A 20,230-nucleotide genomic window follows, 5' to 3' on the forward strand; every position below is an offset into this window, starting at 1 on the left:
AGGAGAGAGGCCTGGAACAGATTCTACCTCACAGCTCTCAGGAGAAAACAATCCTACTGACACTTTGATCTTGGACTTCTAGCCTCCAGAACTGAGAGGCAATAAATTTTTGTTCTTCGGGACCCCCAGTCATGGTGCTTTGTTTTGCCAACCCCAGGAAGCTGATACCCTGGGGGATGAGGTCAGGGAAGCTGACAGGAGTGGGGCCCAGACCTCAGGGGGAGCCTGGCTCTTGCAGGAGGAGACTCCACTTCCCTCCCTAAGGAGAAGCAAGATGGGTTCAGGCATAAATAGGGGCACCAAGGAGGATGATGAGCTTGATTTTCCTACTTCAGTAGAAAGCCAGGGTTTTCACTGAGAGGATGAGATGGGGACAGACTGGCCCCTGAGTTGTGGTGCATCAATTAGCTATTGCTGCATAAGAAGCCCCCCCCCAAAATTTAATGGCTTCAAACCACAGTAGCTGCTTATGGCTCACAAGTCTATGGAGGAGCTGGGCTCCTTCACTGGGTAACTTAGGAATGCTGGTGCAGTGACCACCAGCACCATAGCACTTGAACACAGGCTCACTGGCCTGCACCATCTCAGCTTGTCCTCACGGCAAAGGCAGGAGCCAGCATAGAGCTGAGCTTGCAAGGACCCCAGGCCAAGCTCAGAACTGGCACTCCTTTAATGCCATCACATTGTACTGGACCCAAGGGGAGGGGGGGATAGATTCCAGAAGGGCACAGGGATAGAGGAAGGGGTGAAATCACTCTGTCACAGGTGGGGAAGGCAAAATATCATTGCCATAGAAGATGAGGGACAGGACTGACCAGGACCCCCAGGAGAATTTCCAAGCAATGCCCATCATCCAGCTGAGGTTGGAGACTCTGAGTTTGCTCTGGAGTCAGTCCAAAACACTTGCACACTTGAGTCAGCTCCTCTGGCTTCAGGAAGAAGTGTCCTGCAGGACACTCTGGTTTGTCCTACAATTTTTGTCCCTTGTTTGGGACAAGCCCATGACCTGGCACACAGGCAGAAAGCCACCAGAGCCATTCTATCCGGTTGGAGGCCTGGCTTCCCCACCCCCTTGCCAGGCAGGCTACTCACTTCTCTGCATCTCTGTTTCCTCATCTGTGAAATGGAGGAAATAGGAAGACAGTCCCCAATTCTAAAATCTAGAAGACCCAGAAACCTTGGAGCTGTTTCTGTAAGTTTGTGAAAAAACAATTTGGCGACAGTCCTGACCTTGCACAAGGCCATCTGTGCACTGTTTACCATCTCAGAATCATCATTCTCACATTCTGTTCAGCAGACAGAGGGCTTGAGAACATAATGCACATACATAGTACATGCATGTGCCTCCCAATACCTGAAAGCTTGAAGCCAGAAACCATCTGGCACCAAGGTTTCCTATGAGGCACTCTGGACCTGAAACACCTTTTCAGTTGCTGGAGATGTGACAAAGTTATAAAGTGTCCAGCAGGTGCCTGGGGCGTGGCAGGAGCCTCCTGATGACACAGCGAAGGTATTGGAGGGATGGAGAGTCAGCTTAGTTACCTACTCCCTGTCGGGTTTCTTAGTACCACTCTAGTGGGGAATGTTGATAATGGCAGATGAGGGCGGGAGTATATGAGAAATCTTTGGACCTTCTGCTTAATTTTGCTGTGAACCTAAAACTACTCTAAAAAATAAAGTCTTTTTTAAAAAGATGTTGGAAAAAAGAAAATGATTTTTTTAAAAATAAAGGAAAAGATCTAGCAACCAACCAACCAACCAACCTAAAAAAAGCGAATAGATTCAAAGAGAAGCATGAAGTGAATCATCGTGCAGCAGATCTGCAGGTAAGAAAGGCACACAGCAAGGACTCAGTCAGCTAAAGCTCAGGCTGTGATGAGAAAGCCCTGACATGAGAGTCCTCACTCAAGCCTTTGCAAGCGGGGAAAGACACAGCTCTGAGACTCACACTCATGGCTTTGTTCAGCATTCAAACATCACACACTGAGCGACTACTGCATGCGTGCATTAGGCCCTGAGTACCCAGGGATACTCTGACAATTGGACAACGATGATGCAACAGAGTGACTTGTAAGAGCACTGGGGAGGCTCCCACCTCAGCCTTGGAAGAGTGTGGAGGTCTTCCTGGAGGAGGTGCCCTCTAAAATGACTCTGAATAGAAGCAGGAGTTCGGATGACAAAAAGAGGAGGCCTTGGGAAAGCAAGTCCAATAAGGCACATTTTTATTAGTTCCCCTGGTAACCCTATGGCCCCTCCCCTGGGGGCAGCTGAGGAATAGCATCCCAACACATACCCAGCTCCCAGCTGTTGGGAAGGGAGGGAGTGTGGTGGGCACTAGGCATACCGTGGGAACTAGGTTCTCTTTGCAACCCATGCAATGACCAAGAGTTTTATCCAGAATAGGTACAGTGTCCTAAATTTAATAATAATAAATTAAAAACATGTAGCCCCCACAGGAAACTGACCAGAAGTATTGAATAAGCATTTCACGAAAGAACATATCTACATGGCAACAAACATAGGGAAAGGCAATAATACAAATTAAAATCCCAGTGAGCTGCCACCACCCAGCACAGATGAGGTAAAATGAAAGAGACTGACAGCATCAAGTGCAGGGAGGACTTAGAGCAACCTGAATCCCACAGAAGGAGGCTGAGACGGGGTGCGGCCGCTTTGGAGAGCTGCTGGCGGTTTCCACCCGAGCTGAACCTGCGTGCAGTTGTGGCCAGTGGTTCCACCCCTAACGCATACCAAATTAAAATTTGGGCAATGTATTCACCAGGAGACCAGACTCAATCAATCAACACTTCCGTCCAGTCGGTCTGCAAATATTTATCAGACACCTACCGTGTGCAGGCACCCTTCTGGAGCTGAGGAAGCAGGAGGAATGAAAGAGATCTCATTCTGGAGGGGGAAACAGACATATACAAGATAAAGCCAAAAAATGGATAATGCGATTTCTAGGGATATGTGCTAAGAGCACTGGAGCAGGGAAAGGGGAGGAAGTAGGCTGGGGGTGCTGGCATGGGTGGGGTGGTGGGGAGCTTACTGAGAAGACAGCAGAGAAGAGGGCATCTGTGAGAAGTGGACAGAGTTGGCTGTGTAAGTGTCTGGAGGAGGAGCAGTCCAGAAGAAGGAACAGCACGGGCAAAGGCCCTGGGGCAGGTGTTGGAGAGAAAACTGGGAGGCCAGCACGGCTGAAGCAGAGAGAAGGTGGGGGGAGTCTCAGGGGGCCAGGGAACTTGAGGAGAGCAGGAAGGAAAGTGGGTTCCACTCACACGTCCACGTCCCCACTGATGGAGGCAGGCTGGCTCTCACCCACATTTGCATCCCCAGAGCGATAACCTGACATTTTGCAGGTTCTCAAAAGTGCAGAAGTTGGCTTCACAAGGATAGGACCTGGGGTCCACTGCCCCTCCATGCCCACCTATTGTGTGGACTAGGACCTGACAACATTTCTTACCTGACCAACGCCTTTCCTGGAGTCTTGGAGCAGGTCCTGGGGGTCCCCAGGTGGGCATCTCAAGCTGCTGTGTGCAGGAGGCTGCAGCCTGCACGCCCTGGCCCTGGGGTCTGCAGCACCCCAGAGAGGACCAGTGGGCATAGGCACCCCTAGAATTCCACACGGCAGAGCTGCCCTCCACACATTCACCACTCTGAGTCCCTATAAATACCCCGGGCTCAGCAGAGAGCCTCCTGATCATATTATGACCAGCCTAAATAAGACTCCTTTAATAAGAAGAAACACACAGCCCCATTTATACACAAGTGTGTAAAATATATTAAAATAATTTTAAATGCATGAGTCACTCACAGAGAGTGTGTTTTTTAAAAATTCACAAACAGTACTTTGTGGTGAAGACAGCAGTGAACAGGGACTTGTCCTGCAGACATGGGACCCCGGCAGGGAAGGAGCACAGACACGCATGGGACACTCCCCCGTGCCCCTTGCAGGTCAGCGCTCCCTCGACGGGAACACTGAGTCCAGGCTTGCACCCAGACAGTAAACAGCACCATCAACATCGGAGCCTGCGTCCTCCTCACTTTCCACGCTTCACACACCAGCACAGACACCACAGTCAGAGCTGATGACCCTGTGGTTTGGGGGCCCAGAAATGACACTTCCCATTTCACTGGCTCGTTCTTGGCTTCAGTTCCCTCATTTACAGACTGGAGAGAAGAACCCTGCCTCTAAGGGCTGGAGGTGCCTTCAGAGGAAGCGCCACTTGCCGCACTGTCCTCTTACAGCCTCTCTCCCATCACACGCCTCTCGTGAGGGGACGCTCAGCCCGTCATGGGCATCCCTGGCAGCTGATGTTGGAAGAAAGCTCTTCTCTGCAGGCACCAGGCCCCCTGAGGAGAAAGGCGACCACATGGGGGCTCCGAGGACTGCTTCTCAGGGCCTCATGCAAAACGGAGCCGCAGCCTCTCCCTACTCCTTGCCCTGGGGCCAACCCATCACTTTGGGGGTTAGGATTTCAACATACAAATTTGAGAGGCACACAAACATTGAGTCCATAACACCTAGTCCCCTCCAAAAGCAACTAATGAGTTTTCCTGGGTCTTGAGTTTTTTTCAAATATTTGATATGTTTCAAATCATTGCAGTTATTTTTGTTGCTCAAATTATCCCATATTGGCCAGCGGGGGGCTCTTCTCCTTGGCCCCAGGTCCTTTTCACATGTACCCAGTAGCCTTAGTCACCTCCTTGCCATCTGTTATAACAAGAAACTCCAAGCTCATCTTGCCTGTTTCCTGCCCCAGACATAGACCAGCTATTTCTCTTACAGAGCCCTGGTTCCTTTTAGTGGGAAAAGAGAGTCCACAGTGAAGGCAACAGATGTGTTCATTGCTACTGGATTTATTGTTTCAAGGAACGTTCAGTGGATAGAGCTAGAACACATGACTTTTTTTAAGATTTTCTTTTATTGTGTTAAAATACGCATAATGTAAAATTTACCATTCACCATTTTTTTTTTCAATCAGTCATCAATTTTATACACATCACTTTATACATGTCAATCCCAATCGCCCAATTCAGCACACCACCATCCCCACCCCACTGCAGTTTTCCCCCCTTGGTGTCCATACGTTTGTTCTCTACATCTGTGTCTCAACTTCTGCCCTGCAACCCCGTTCATCTGTACCATTTTTCTAGGTTCCACCTACATGCGTTAATATACGATATTTGTTTTTCTCTTTCTGACTTACTTCACTCTGTATGACAGTCTCTAGATCCATCCACGTCTCAACAAATGACTCAATTTTGTTCCTTTTTATGGCTGAGTAATATTCCATTGTATATACGTACCACATCTTCTTTATCCATTCGTCTGTTGATGGGCATTTAGGTTGCTTCCATGACCTGGCTATTGTAAATAGTGCTGCAATGAACATTCGGGTGCATGTGTCTTTTTGTACCGTTCACCATTTTTAAGCATACAGTTCAGTGATATTAAACACATTCACATTATTGTTGAGCCATCACCACTGTCCATCCCCACAACTCTTTTGATCTTGTAAGACTGAAACTCTATACATATCAAACAATAACTTTCCATTCTCCCCTCTTCCCCGCCCCGGCACCCACCATTCTACTTTCTGTCTGTATGATTTTGACTACTCTAAGCACCTCACATGAGTGGAATCACACAGAATTTGTCTTTTTGTAACTACCTTATTTCAGTAAGCATAATGTCCTCGAGGTTCATCCATGTTGTAACATGTGTCAGAATTTCCTTGTTTTAAGGCTGAATACTATTCCACTGTATGGATAGACCACATTTTGCTTATCCATTCCTCCATCAATGGATATGTGGGTTGTTTTCACCTTTGGCTAATGTGACCAATGCTGCTATGAACATAGGTGTACGAATGGCATAAATAACTTTTTGTTGCAGGATCAAAGGAGGGAATGAAGACAAGAAGGCATGAATGAATGAACAGTGCATGCTCAGAGCATCCAGGCCTGGGCTTTCTCCCACAGACCCCCAAGGTGTGGTTTCTGTGTCCTTCCTCCCTCCCTCCTCTTGACCTGCACGTCCTCCATCAGCTGGGCCATCGGACAGGGCCATGACTACAAAGAAACACAATGCCCGTTTTTTAGAAGGGCTTCTACCAGTTTGTTTCACACAATGCCTAAGGTCTCCTTGACAAGTGGGAAGTGCAGGCAGGAATCCAGAAGCTTCTGAACAGCAGCCGCTGGCATCACACAGACTGGACATCAGGGCAACACTGATGTACTTCTCTGCTTTCTCCTCTCCCTTCTCTGTCTCCTACTTCCTCCCTCATCTTGCTCCTGCCCTTTCTCCTCCTCCCCCCTCCTCCCCATCTCCTCCTCTTCACACACCAGGGTTGAAGCAAAGCCAGTGCCTGCTTGAAGGTGGGCAGACAGCATCAGAGGATTCCAGAAACTCTTGTAGGTGGACAAACAGCATCAGAGAATTCCAGAAGTTCTTGAAAGTGGATGAACAGCATCAGAGATCCAGAAGCTCTGAGCTGGAATGAGTCCTCAGAAAGCATCTATTACATCTGACTGTCTTAAACTTATTTAGCAATTATTCCCTTGTTCAAATAACATGTTACTAGAGCCTTATTAACTCAGAGCTGTCAGTGGGGCTGCTTCGATGGTAACCTCTGACAGTCCTCCATGGAGCTCACCCCATGCACTCCTATTACAAAGGGCAAAATGCCACATGGCTGACAAAGGGTGTTTTCCAGCAAATTCCCACTGGGGGCAACTGGGGGGTAAGATTCTATGCTTACCCACCAACTCCTGGCAGCCACTTGTTGGGGTATAGTGTGTGAATTACTGTGAGGATGGGCTCTGGTGGCAGCAAAAGCCCTCAAGCAGCCTGAAACCAGCACTTGCAGGTGGAAGTGAGGCCTGGGCCCTCATTCATCCATTCACTCACTTATTCATTCACTGCAGGCCTGACAGTCTGACCACAGTCTGGAGGGGATGTGTGTGAGTGTCCAGGTTCAGGGCAAGCCCAGGGGATGTGGGAACATAGCCCGGTGCCTAGCCTAAACAGAGAGGTCCCTGGAGAAGCCGTGCCTGAGAAGTATCTGCTGTTGGCCAACCGAGGAAGAGCAGAAATGGTGCCACAGGCAGGGGAGGGAGCTCCGGAAGGTGAGAGGTTCTAGACATGGTGGAACCCACAGGCCAGGCAGAGGGTGGTGAGGGGAGAGGGTGGACGGGTGGGTTGGCTGGGGGGCTCTGGGCCTGGCCCCGGGTAGATGGGAGCTGTTAAACAGTAAACCTGACAATGACAAGGCCCTGAGTCTCCGAGCAGCCACCTGAACGAGTAGAGCTCCCCAAGGCCAGACCCAGGGTCTTGACAATCACCCTGCCCCTGCCTCAGTGTACCACCACAAGGCCCTGGGAGGAGAGGCCTTGCATTCTAGAGCCTGCTGGAGCGAAGGCCAGGCTAACCATTGTCATATGAGATCTTCACACACATCCTCAGCACGTGTGGAGGCGGGAGTACTTGGCCCAGGATCTCCCAGCCTGTAAGTGGCATTCACTCTTCTGGCCCATAGATGTTTCTTGTGCATCTACCACATCCCAGGCACTGTCCCAGGAATGAGGGCGCAGGGATAAGCAGAACAGGCAGGGTCTCTGCCTTCCCAGTGGGACAGCTGGCCAGAAATCCACCAACTGATAACCGCTCCAAAAATTGCACACAATGATAAGTGCCACGAAGACACATGTGGGGGCTGCTTCCTTGACAACACCCGAGTCACTCCCATCAGCCCCTGAGACACCACGCAAACCTCATGTCATACCCTCAAAATAATTTTTAAAATCCTTTGTGAGAAAATCCTGCTTGCTAAGTGATCGGGCACCTCAAGGAGGATATGAGGTTTTATTATTGGTCCCTATTTTAAAGAGAGGGAAACTGAGGCACAAAAAAGACAGGTAGCTCACCCAAGGTCACACAGCTAGTGAGTGGTGTGTCGGGATTTGAACCTAAGTTAGCATGGCCCTCAACCACCAAGCCAGTCTGCCTCCATTGCTCTCAGCTAAACCTTCATAGGAATCTACTTGGGGTTGAGGATGCAGAGCTGAAACAGTAAGTTGCTCTGGCCTGAATTTATACCCCAGCTCTGCCTATGTAAGTATAGGCAAGTCATCTCTTTTCTGAGCTTCAGTTTCCTCATCTGTGAAATGGACTTGGTAGTCTCCAACTTGAAGGGCTTCAAGATTAACCTTGATGACAATTAACCAAAGCAGTGCCCAGTGTTGGTGCTCCATAAATGGCGGGGGCAGTGGTGGCACACTTACAAGCTCAGGGAGGGCACTGGGTTCCAGCTGGGCTCCAAGGCTGGGGGACGATGCTGCTATGAGCTCCCCCACCACATCCCCCCAGGAGACACCTGGAGGGTGCCCAGCTCCAGGACCAGGTCAAACCCCTCCAGAGCCCACCCTGCTTATGCCCAGCCCACCTGCCCCTGTTCACACAGGAAAGAAGTACCCTGCAGGGACCCTGGAAGGGAAAGAGCCCAGCCTGGCATCCTCCTAGCTCTGGGAGTTTTCTGAGCATCTGCAGTGCACACCCACCCCAGCAAGAACCGGGAGGTCTGAATCCAGGTCTGTCTGGCTGCAAATCCAGTGTTCCTGTTGCTCAGGAGAATGTCAGGTGGAAAGGAGCTGCTGCTGGGGGCTGTCAGTCTATGCCAGGATTGAGACAGCCATGCCCCAAGACAGACTCCAGGCAAATGCACAGGGCATCACAGCAGAGGTGAGTGCCAGCCAGCAAGGCAAGACAGAGTAAGCCACCCTGGAAATAACAAGGGAGCCCCAACCTGGAGGAAGAGAAAGGACACACAGCAGGGGAGTGCAGGGAAGAACATCAAGGCCCAGGAATAGCATGAGCAAGGGCCCTGAGGAAAGAAGGAGCTTGGCATATTTGAGAGGCTGAAATACAGCAAGTCAACCGCAGGCAAAGGCACTTTAGACTGCTTTCCATTTTCCCCACCGTCTACCAGGCAACACACTCCTGTGCTCAAGGTCACATGGTGGTCTGGGAGACAGCGTGCCCTAGGAAGAACCCCATTCCTGCTACCACCTTCCTTGCCCCCCTTCCCTTTTATTATCTCCTGTCTGTAACTCTCATTTCTGCCCCCTTTCCCCACCTTTCTCCTCTGTTTCTCTCCATCTCCACTGAGTCTCCTCACTCCCCTTTAGCTGTTTCTTTACCCCCTCCACCTCCTCTCTCTCTCTCTCTCTCTCTGCACCCTCCCCCAAACGCTTCTACATTGGTACTCCATTATTGCATCTCCTATCTCTCCAACTCTCTCTTTTTTGTCTCTCCTCTCTCCTGGTTTCTGTCTTTCTACCTCCTGCCCCAGGCCAGTCCCCAGGGCTTGCTCCCGCCTCCACCTGCCCCTTCCCCACGCGGGTGCCGCCTCCTGTGCGCAGCGCCTCAAGCCTCGCTAATGTGTTTCGCATGGCACGTCAGTCAAACGCCCTTTTAATGTCCTTAAAGCACGCAGAAAATTGCATCCTTATGAAAAAGAACAAAAAAGCAAATTGCCCGGTGGAGGCGGAGCGGCCGCAGGGCTCTGGTGGCCCAGAGTTCAGAGGGGCTGAACTGGCAGAGGTCTGCCGTTGGCAGGAACCAGAATGCCACCTCCTCCCCGCCGCCTTCCAGGCAGCACCGACACCTACCTTCTCACCTCCTTACGCACTACTTTTGCCCACCTCTCCACGTTTGTTCCCACCACTCTGACCTTGTTCTGTGTCTTTAAGGCCAAGCTCCAAATTGCCTCAGAACCTTTGCACTTGCTATGTCCACTGCCAGGTAGGCATTCCTTCTTGTCATTCTGGTCTCAACTGAAGAGTCAGCTCCTGAGAGAGACTCTCCCTGACCACCCTGACTAAATCTGCCATCACACTAATTGTCTATCACCTGCTTTATTTTCTACAAGGCATTTGTTACTTCCTGAAATCATCTTGTAGATTTAATTGTGGCGTCTATGCTTCCAACATGAGCTCCTTGCGTCAGAGACTGAGTGCCCCATGACTAGCACAGTGCCTGACACACAGCAGGCATTTAATAGATACTTGGTAAACAAATGGATGAGACTCATTCTGGGCAGGCAGGGGCCATTGGTGACCCTAAACCATCTAGAATATAGCAAGCTGATGGGTAAGGGGCAGTGGAGACCCACAGAGCTGAAATCAGATCCAAATTCTGCTGCTGACAGCTGTGTGTCCCTGGGCAAGTTGCCTAACATCTCTGAGCATTATCTTCATCTTCAGAATGGGAGTAGGGCACCTATCTTACCGGGCTGCAACTGGACCAATGAGGAGGGAAGGGCCTGTGTCCCAGTCCTGAGAACCCCACCACATTCAGTTACTGCTTGTTAAATGAATGAATGGCCCAAGAAAGAGCTTGATTAATATCAGACCGTCCATGATAGCGCTGATGTCAGACACCGTTATTTCCTGAAACACTTCTGGAAAAATTTTAAAACATTGCCAATGAAGACATAACCCAGTGTTTTTTTAGCACCTAAAATTTTTATCCTATACTTACTCAAGGATCTCTTTTGGGCTTAATAAGGCATAAATTTCTATCACAGATCACTACTGAGTTTACATTAAAAGGAAACAATCAAGGAAATCAATGGACTGAGTGTTCCTAAAACTTCTCCAAGGTCAGAGCCACCTATGAATTGATCCCCCGCCCCGCAACCCACAGCACTGTCCCCCTTAGCCTCTGCCTGGTGGGTGAGTGGATCCGAGTTCCCTCCATGCTGTTGCCCTGTGTCTTCCTGCACCTTGAGGAAGATCCCTTCCTCCCCCCAGGCTTTGTGGCTTTCTCCATCGAGAGTTGGTGACTGAGAGGTGAGGGGCCTCCACTGTCCAGCCAAGGACACCTCCTTAGGGACAGTCACATCCTGCAGACACAGGGCCCACAGTGCCTGGAACATACACCCCCCAACTGTCATATGAACACAGATTTCAGAAATGGGAAGATGCCGTCTTGAAGTCAATGAGATGCAGTGTAATACAATGTGAGAACTAGGACAAAGGGAACTTTTGAAGTCACAAAAGGGAGGGGCCCCTGCAAAGGCAGGAGGACCACCTTCTGCTGCACCATGGATGTGGAGTGGCCTAGGGACCAAGGTCAATGAAGAACTTGGCCTAGAGCCAGGCTGACTCAGATGCATGACCCTGTTGCTGTTGTCACCTTGCCGCACTGCCCACCTATGAGGAGTGAGGAGTCCTGGCTTCCTTACTTCCCTAAAGTGGGGCTGGGAGGATGGTTTTGGAGATGTTTCTTTCAGCTCAGAAAGTCTGGGGCCAGACTGAACTGGAGGGGCCTATGGGGCCTCTGTGGTCATTCTTAGCCTGGCTGCAGCCCTTGAGAAACCTGGGCCTGGAGAGGCCTTGGGGGCAGAGGCTCGGGGGATCAGGTGGTCCCTTGAGTGTAGAAACGAAATCAGGCAGTGGGGCAACCAAAGACGGAGGAGATGCCTGATTTCTCCTCGGACCCTGGAGCTCCAGGAAGATCCCTAGGAAGTGTTGCTTACTCCAGGTTGAGCGGCGGCTGGGCGCTGCTCCAGGCCCTGGTTTCCCCTTAGGTACAGTAAGAGAGCACCCTCCGGCTCCAGGAGACGCAAACCTCGCACCTGGCCAGGTTAATGTAGCCCTGGGGTCTCTGTTTCTTTTCTTCCACGTTATGGGTTCTCACCACTGACCCTCCAGGAGAATCCGGAACAGGGAAAGGCTGTAAACCCGAGTAAACTTTAGTTTTTAAAAAGAGGGGCGGCAGAGGGGGGGATGGGGAGCCCCCGCCCGGTTGCGCCTGTCATATCCTGGTGGTGCCGGCTCCGCGCAAAACCAGCGGCTAGTCGGAGGCTCTGAAACGGGCTGCGGACCCCAGGCCGGCCGAGAGAGGCCCACTTCCCCCTGAACGCTTCCTGCGATCCTGGCCTGAGCTGAGCACCGCACAGAGCTAGGCTCCCGCTTCCGACAAGGAGAACGACTTGCTCAGGATCGGGGTCACAATCCCCCATCTCCGGCCTGCTCCCCAGCCAAACCTCCCCCAAAGTCCCCCTTCTTGCCCAGGCCCCTACCCCCACCCCATAAAGCCCAGAAGCGCAAACTTCGCTCTCGCCTCCGAGCGCTGCTGTCTGGCTAATCCCGGGTGCTGCTCACGGGGTCCTGGCCGCCACGGGCGTTCCCCGTCCACCTCCATTCCAGGTCCACTTCTCTCGCGAGACACCCGAGCCCTCTCCCAGCCCCGGCTTCGGGCCCCGGGCTCCGGGCTCCGGAGACACAGCCGCGACCTCCTTTGCTCTCTGGTGTGGTCTCCGGGTTTTGTTTCCCAGGACGCTGGGGCGGAGAAGAGACTCGTGCGGCAGAGGGGGAGGGAGCTAGAAGACCGTCCCTCCCCGAAGGCCCGGGCCTGGAGTGAGGGGAGTGGTTGCCAAGAGTCAGGGAGGGGTCTTCCGCACTGGGTGGCCCGGGTGGCCGGGGTGGGGTGTCACTCAGGCCGCGCGACTGCATCACCGTCCGTGGATAGGTTGCCGCTCTTCACCTAGAGTCCTGATTATGCGGGCTACGGTCCGCGGTGGAAGTCTTGGGATGGGCAGTAAAACTTCTGCCTCCGAGCCTTCGGTTTTTTCTGGAGCGGGCCTGAGCTTCCATCGGGTCTCATAGGAATTACCCAAGCAAGGAACCCCGAGGTGCCAGGACGCGGCCAGCGCGCGGCCCGGTCCTCTCCCGGGCCTCCGGGTCTCGATCTGCTGCAGTCACCCCATGCCCTGTCCGCCGAGGAGCACAGCAACGCAGGCAGTGACAGAAACCCCTCCCACCCCCTCTCGCACTGGAATCTGGATCCCCTCGTTTGGGGCCCAGCTCCCCCACTGACCGGCTGGTGACCTCGTGATAGCAGTGCCCCCATCAGGTTCCCCAGCTGTGCCTGGAGGGGTTGTACTCACTGGAATACTGGGGCCCTTGCGCTGTGGCACCGGATTCGCTGTATGCCCTTCCTCTCTCCCTCCCTCTTAGAGCCCTAGTGCTTTACGGCCCTTTCCTCCAGTTCAGTGAGGGGGCTGCCTTGGGGAAACACCATAGAACCACAAGGCAATCTGCCGGAGGTTGCATTCCTCAGATTTAATAAAACCTGAGGACCCCGAACGAGGTCCCAGAATAGACTGAAGGAGTGTGGGTCACTACACCTCCTCTCTCCTCTTCCACCCTCCTTCCACAACTCTGCATAGTTAACCAAGGCTGTGCTGGAATCTCTGTTCCCCAGGCCCAGGAGGGACAGAACTCGAATTTTCACTCCCACCCCTGCCGCACTTTGAGGTGGAGAGGATTAAACTCAGTAGTGTACCTGACTTGTCTAGCCTGGTCCTGGCTCAGGAAGGTTACAGCAGGACCACTACATTGAGCAGAACTGGGGGTAACCCTAAGGGCTGGAAGGAATTAGGAGGTACACTCATACACTGATGGTCCATTCCTTCCCTCCGGACTGCAGGTTTTCTCAGGCCCTTCAGGGGACAGTGGCAAGTGAATATTCTGGGAGCTGTTTCGAGGTTAAGTTAAGAGCCTAGAAAGGGAGCTTATTTTCCAAAGACTTGGCAGGGCTGGGGCTTGCAGAGAATTGCCTGCTGCCCTCAGAAAACACCCTCTTTCTCACTCCTCCCAGCCTTAAACCAAGGCCTGAGATTCTCGGGTACCAGTAATCCAAGTGCAGGTTTCAGGAAAGGGCGATCAAGCAGCGATTTAAAAAGGAAGTCATCAGCCGCTGCAGGTGGAGGCCATAACGGTTTTCACATTCTGAAATGCAAAGTCTGCATCTCAGCATAATGTTCCTGACTCTCTTCCCCTCTTATTTGCACCTGCAAGGACCTGGTTTCAAATCTCCGTCCTGTTTGGAACTCTGCAGGACCAAGTTTCCATCTCTCCCCAAGCTTTAACCAGCAAAGTGGCCATTTTTCCATTTCCATACCCTGGTGGTATTCCTAGGAAGCACAAAAACAGGAACCAACATGGAAGCTCCCAGCCCAGACTAGACCAGAGAAGAGGCAACCGAGGCTTTCCGTGTGTGGGGGGGCGGGGGGGGGGGGGGGAGGAGGGCAAACACGCGTCACCAAGCCGCGCCCCTGGAAAGGGCACCCTGCGTGACCTTGAGCACTTTGGAGTCCTCGGCCCTCTGCCTCGGTCAGGTACCCCCACAGGTGCCCGTACTCGGCTGCCAGATGCCTCCCTCCTGTGTATACCGTGGAAAACTTGAAAACTCAGGGAGGCAGGCGCCTCTGCAGGCTGGAGCTGCTGATGGTGGCCGGCCTCTGTGCAAACCCCGAGTCCTTGGTTTCCCTTAGGCCTCAGGAAGGGCTGGCCGGTACAATCTCAAGGACCTCGCAGTTAGTCCTTAAAGCCCCAGGAGACTGAACCAACAACAGGAGGCGGCTCTCAGCCCCGGACAACTTCCGGAGTGAGCGCCTAGGTGGCCTCGGGCTGGTGACCCCTGTGTAGCCCGGTTGCTACCGTCTGAAGTGCCCTGGGCTGAGAAGGAAGGGGAGGAGGTTCAGAGTGGCCCTCATGCCCAGAGTGGAAGCGATTCCTAGGATCCTGCAGCGACCGAGCTGCCTGCGTGCCCGGCCCGGGCCAGGTGGAGCAGGTCACGGCTCGCGTCCACGTAGCCCGGGGAAACGATGTTTCAGAAAACACTGCGCGTGTCCCTCTTACCTCGCCGCGCCCCCCCGCCAACGTCGCGGATTCAGAAACCCCCCCATCAAGTCCCGCTGTGTCATAAAATATTTTATTGGAAAAAAATCACCGTCTTCGTAAGAGAGGGGTAGGAGCCCCAGCGACGTAGGGTTGTCCGGGCGCCATCTCGGGCCGTGGTGGCCTGCGCCGGACAGCGGGGTCCCCCGACGCGCGGAAGCGGGTGTGTGCCTGGAGGCGTCCGGGCCCGGGGGGCCGGCCCGAGGCGAGTGGGGGGGTGCAGGATAGGATCGGGGCGTGAATGCTCGTGGAGCGCCTGGCGACGGGGAGCTCCGAGAGGAGGCGACCTTCCGCCGCGCTGGACGTGTTTCCAGGCTAGGGCCCGCGAGCGCACGGGTTTGGCTTCAGGGTCTGTCCTTCCTTGTTTGGCCCCTAAATGTCCGCATTCAAGGTAATAATAAAAAGTTTAGAAAGCAAACGGCGTGGACGCAGAAGGGCCGATTCGCGGCTTCCGGCGGGTTACGGGGGCCGCGTACTGCGCTGGGGTTCCCTGGGCCCGAACCCTCTGCCGCGCTCAGTCCTCGTGGCTCCGGTCGCCGGCCTCGCCCAGCGCCTCCGCCGGCTTCTCCGCCTCCTTGGCGCGCTCCTGCTCCGTGAGCTGTTCGCTCGTGGGGATGGAGTTCTTCTTGGGCCTCCCCTTGGGCTTGGTGGGAGACTCCAGGCCGCCGCCCTGCAGCACCTGCGAGGGAGACGGGCGGCACCGCGGTGAGCTGGGACTGGGCCGGGGACTCCCGCGCCCTGTGCCCAGGCAGGGCCTGAAGAGCCCAACGAGGCCATTCGAGGCCGCGCCTAGCCCCCGGGAAATGGCGGCCATTTGTCTGAGCGCTGCTAGGGAAAAGCGACCAGAGGGTCCGGCAGAGGGGTTCAAGGCTTCCAGGAATCCTGAGGGTTCAGGGAGCACGAAAGGAGCTGGGCTAGGGCACCCAGTGGGACAGAGAGCAGAGAGGGTCCCTCTGGGCACCAGGGACCGAGGGAATCGGCAGGGTTGGGCATAAGTCTCCATGGGGAGCAGCTCTTGAAGGCTACAGGGGCACGGCCGCAAATAGAGGGCGCAGAATGCCACAAAAACACTCACTATTTTCTTCCACTTCATCCTTCGATTCTGGTACCACGTCTTCACCTGCAACTGGCTCAGACCCAGAGACTCGGCGAGATCTATTCTGGAAAGAGCGGGGTGCACCCTCAGCAGGGCAAGCAGCCCCCCTCCCCCTACCCGCTGGGCTTAGCCTGGCCCCGCGCTACCTGTCGGGCGTGGAGAGGTACTTCTGCTTCTCGAAGCGTTTCTCTAGGCCCATCAGCTGCAGCTCGGTGAACACGGTGCGGCTCCGACGCCCCTTCTTGGCCTTGGTGCCCGGCTCCCCGGCGCCAGGCGCCTCCAGCTTCCCGCGGAGCTGCAGCTCGAGAGGCAGGTGCGGCGCGCCGGCAGCGCCGGGCAACCCAGGCCCCGCGGCAAGCAGCGCCGAGCCCAACCCGGAGCAGCCAAGAGGCGCCAGCGGGAACTTAAACACTGCCGCCTGCTCGGCCTTCAGCACGGCTGCGGGGAGAGAGTGGGGAGCCGGGTGAGCTCGGGCCTTGCTCCTCCTCCTGGAGATCCTCGCACCATGCGCCCTAGCCGAGAGCTCTCTCTCTCTCAGCCGGTGACCCCAACACAAAACCTTCGTGCTGGCCGGGAAGTGAGAGATTTGCTCCAGGCACCTAGGCTGAGCCTCCTCGACGCCAGGGTCCCCAGAGTCTGGGAAGGGGACCTCCCCGACCCGGGCTCTGCCTGGCATTCCCCAGGCCCCAGCTGCTCTGAGATTTCAGGATTCTGAATGAACAAGGTCGAAGCTCCCAAACACATAGAGTATGTGTCACGGAAAAGGGAAACCAAGAAAAAACGGCACAGAGTTAGGAAGATAAGAATTTGCCCCAACTAAACAGGCTTTGCTGCATTCGGCGGGGGTCGGGGGGAAGTTTCAGTGGAGTAAGCACATCTGCTCTTCTGTGCAGGGCAAAACAGCCAATTCTGAGGGGCAGACAGGCGGTTGTCAGCAGGGGTGAAGTGGGGCGCTTCCCGGAAATTCCAAAGCACCCCAAGAAATGGGAAATTTGTTCTTCCTGTTTTCTCTGTTTAGACTCTTCCCCACGAAGACGTTTCAGTTTTCATTAGTCCTAAACGATTTTTTTTTTTTGCCCGCTTCAAACGAATTACTAACAGTGCAGCTGGAGGCAAAGGGCAGCAGAGATTGGACTCAAAACGAACAAACTGGCCCTGCTGCCCCCCAGGCAGGCGGAGCACTGGCTGGAGGGTGACTGGATGTGGAGGAAGTCGGCTCCCTGGGCTGAGGTCACGCTAGAATGTAGGAGGGCTCCCTGCCCAGATAGGTATCTCACTACCAGTGAGTGCTAGCCCCGATGGAGTCGGGAAAGGCCCAGGCAAGATGTGCGGGTGAATATGAGGATAGAGCCCAGAGGGGAGAAAGGATCCTTGGTGGAAGGTGAGAAAGGAAGGGCAGACCCACCCCACTGAGAGAGGCCGGTTGGAGAGAGATGTGGAAAGGCCAGAAGAAGGGTTGCAGTGGAGAGGGCACGGCAGGTCAAGGCAGGGCCCCGACAAGGAAAGAAGAGAACCGAAAGGGACAGAAAAAGCCTGAGTTGCTGGTTCAAGCTCTGCCAAGGCGCAGCCGACCTGGAGCAGAAGGGCCATTCGGGCAGCAGCTCACAAATAAGCCTCTTGTCCCCAGGCAAGGCCCAAGGGGCTCTGTGCTACAGCACAGGTCGGTTCATCGTCAGCCTGAGACTCTGGGCTCTGGGAGGCTCCGGGCTGGCTCGGGCCAGCGTCAGCCCCCAGCATAGCACTCGGAGACACGGGCCTCTTTCCCAAAGGTCCGGCTTTCCCGGCTTGGGCAGCCGCGGCCACTCCCAGCCAGCTCTCTGTGGGAAGGCCCAGGCGCCCGCGGCCTGAGGTCGCTTTGACCCGAAGTCTGACATTAGCAGTCTGGTCCAGCGCCCACGATGGGGATGAGGGCTCGGGTCCCCGGGCCTGGATTCCTCGGGGCTGGAAACCGCAGGGTCGCAGTGAAGAAGAGAGCGAATGCCCTCCCGGCAGGCCTGGCCCACGGGCACGAGGCCTGGCTTCTGCGCGGCCCAGCGCCTGCCCCCTTTGCTTCCCCGCCGGGAGCGCGCGGAGGGAACGGTCGGGGGCCTGCGTTCCCGGAGCTGCGTCCGGGAGACGCCGCGGCTCGCTTCCTCCCGCCGAGCCCGGCCAGCGCCCCGTGGCCCCAGGCCCCGCACGTACCCAGGTGGCTGTGGAAGGGCCGCGCCGCCAGCAGAGCCTGCACGCCGAACTTGAGCAGCTCGCCCGCGGCGGCGGCGGCGGCGGCTGGAGCGGCGCCCTTGGGCCCCGGAGGCTCAGTGAGGATTTCCTCGATCATGAAGCTGCGGTAGCGGTGCGGCCGGTGGTCGGCGCAACCCTCGGGCGGGCCGAAGCGCGCTGCACCCGGCTCCCCCGGCCGCTGCATCGCGGCGCCCCGGGGCTTGGCGGCGGCAGCAGCTGGGGCGCGGGGCCCGCGCGGGGGTCTAGGCCGGCCCGCAGATCCGGGCGGCGCGCGGGCGCCGGTTCATGCCCCCTCCCCCGCCGGCCGGCCGGGCGGAGGCACAGGGCGCGGGCGGGGCGCGCGGGGCTCGGCCGGTCGGACCCGGGACTGCGCCCCCGCCCCACTCTGCCGCGCCTCTAGCCCCGCCGGCCCCGCGTCACCGCCCCGCCCCGCCCGGCCGCCCCGCCCCGCGTCGCCGCCCCCCACCCCCCAGGCCGAGCCCGAGGGAGGGCCAGAGATGGGAGGGTGGCAGGAGGGAGGGGGCCGGGAGAGGGGCCGACCGTCACAGACAGAGGGAGACCCAGCGGAGCGCACGCCCAAGAAGGATCGAGCCGGAGAGCTCGGGAGACAAGACCCCCGGGGATGGGAGCTGAGGGATCGAGAGAGAGGTGAGAGAGGGTCTACAGCGAGACAGCGAGGGCCACACAGATGCGAGACAGTGACGTGAGGATGCCAGGGACACCGAGACGTGCGCAGAGAGCAACCGACAGAGGCGCGGGAGTCAGCGGGCCCTGACGTGCCAGAGAGCACAGAGGCAAGCAGGACAGAAAGAGGGGGCAGTTAAGAAAGAGATGGGACAGCTATCAAGGCGAGCGGCCTGGGCAGGGTTTAGGGAGCCCCGGAAAGATCGGGAGGAGGAGAGGCAGAGACCCCGAAGCTCGGCTGGAAAGGGGGTGGCGGTGCTCAGCCTCCGTGCCAGGACGCAGGGCCGCGCCCGGGCAGGAGTGCAGCAGTGGGCCGGGTGCAACTCGCAGGGTAGTAGCCTCACCTGTGCCTCAGTTTACCAGGTACCGCCTCATTTCTCCTGAACTGCCCTGAGAGGCAAATTTCTCCAGCCAGAATTTGCTTGTATTACCAAGTGGTATGTGGACACATCTACACAACCCTAGACGCTGTGGAGTGGGTTGTGTTCCCCTAGTTCTAGCAAGAGATGGATGCCAGGACAAGGAAAGCCTGCAGCTTTGCCTTTTCGCAGTTTTGGAGCATCAGAGAAAACCAGTACTGGGTGGAGCTGGGTGAGAAGCCACAGGGCGCCCTGGGAGTCTGGGGATAAACTCTGGTGTGACTTGCCTCCTCTCTGAACTGTAAAGTCCCCAATGTGACTGAGGAAGGCCAGAGGCTTTGCTAGCTCCCTCTCTTCATCATTGGGGGAATATAAGTCCAAGTCGTGGGGTGAACAATCCCAAAGCTCAACTCTCCTCTGAGTTTATCTCTTTGGCGATGCCACTCGAGGCAAGCCACTGCCCCATTCTGGACCTCAATCTCCTTACCTGTCCCTGAGAAGATGCTGACACTTGGCTCCAGGGAGGCTGTGAGGCCTTAGTGTTGGGGGGGGGGGAGCCCTGTCCCCATGGGCTCCACAGGGTCTGTTAGGGAGGAGTATATAGTTTGTCCAGGCAAGGAGGGTGGGGTGTCAGTGGAGATGGATGGGTGTCCCCAGGAGACTGGGGAGGGTGCCTGCTCCTCTCCTCCTGCCCATCGGGAGTCCCTCAACTGGGGTCCTGGGCCACTTCTCCTTCTCTTGTGAGCTCTGCCTGGGGCCTCAGTGGTCACCTCTGAAAAATAGGATCTACCACACCCATGGCCCTGCCCTACCCCAAGATGGTGCATCTTCTGTAGCTCCAGCTGCTAGTGGTGAGACCCTGGCACCTGCCCCAGACCCTGTGTGGACTGGGAGATGCCCAAGACTCATTGTCCATAGGGACAAAGAGAATGTCTTACCAGAGTCTCTAAGAGCCCAGCTGCCTCTCCCCCTAGATGTTGAGTGACTTCAGCCAGGGCTGCACCTTTCTGAACCTCCCGGCCATCATCAGAACTGAAAGGTGGCCTCCAGGTCCTCCATGTGTGGGTGATCTTGTGAGTCACATAGCTCCTCAGAAGGGGACAGTGTGGGACCTACTAAG

At 55.6% G+C, this 20,230-nt stretch overlaps 1 protein-coding gene across 1 annotated transcript; it reads right to left on the reverse strand.

The window, feature by feature from the left end:
- Positions 1-14,857: 14,857 nt before the first annotated feature.
- Positions 14,858-18,251, reverse strand: BARX1 (BARX homeobox 1). Its single transcript, XM_068553310.1, has 4 exons — positions 18,029-18,251; positions 15,994-16,285; positions 15,827-15,911; positions 14,858-15,430 (listed from the first exon to the last, which is right to left on the reverse strand). The coding sequence occupies exons 1-4, from the start codon at positions 18,249-18,251 to the stop codon at positions 15,266-15,268; spliced, it is 765 nt and encodes a 254-aa protein (XP_068409411.1). The 3' UTR covers positions 14,858-15,265.
- Between the last annotated feature and the right edge of the window lie 1,979 nt (positions 18,252-20,230).

This window comes from Eschrichtius robustus, chromosome 10 (assembly GCF_028021215.1).
Source record: "Eschrichtius robustus isolate mEscRob2 chromosome 10, mEscRob2.pri, whole genome shotgun sequence".
In the NCBI taxonomy this organism is placed as follows: domain Eukaryota; kingdom Metazoa; phylum Chordata; class Mammalia; order Artiodactyla; family Eschrichtiidae; genus Eschrichtius; species Eschrichtius robustus.

Coding starts and splice junctions, on each gene's coding strand:
- BARX1 (XM_068553310.1), bottom strand. CDS start 18,251: ATGCAGCGGCCGGGGGAGCCGGGTGCAGCGCGCTTCGGCCCGCCCGAG. Junction 16,286..18,028: donor GCCCTTCCACAGCCACCTGG/GTACGTGCGGGG, acceptor CTCTCCCCGCAG/CCGTGCTGAAGGCCGAGCAG. Junction 15,912..15,993: donor TACCTCTCCACGCCCGACAG/GTAGCGCGGGGC, acceptor CGCTCTTTCCAG/AATAGATCTCGCCGAGTCTC.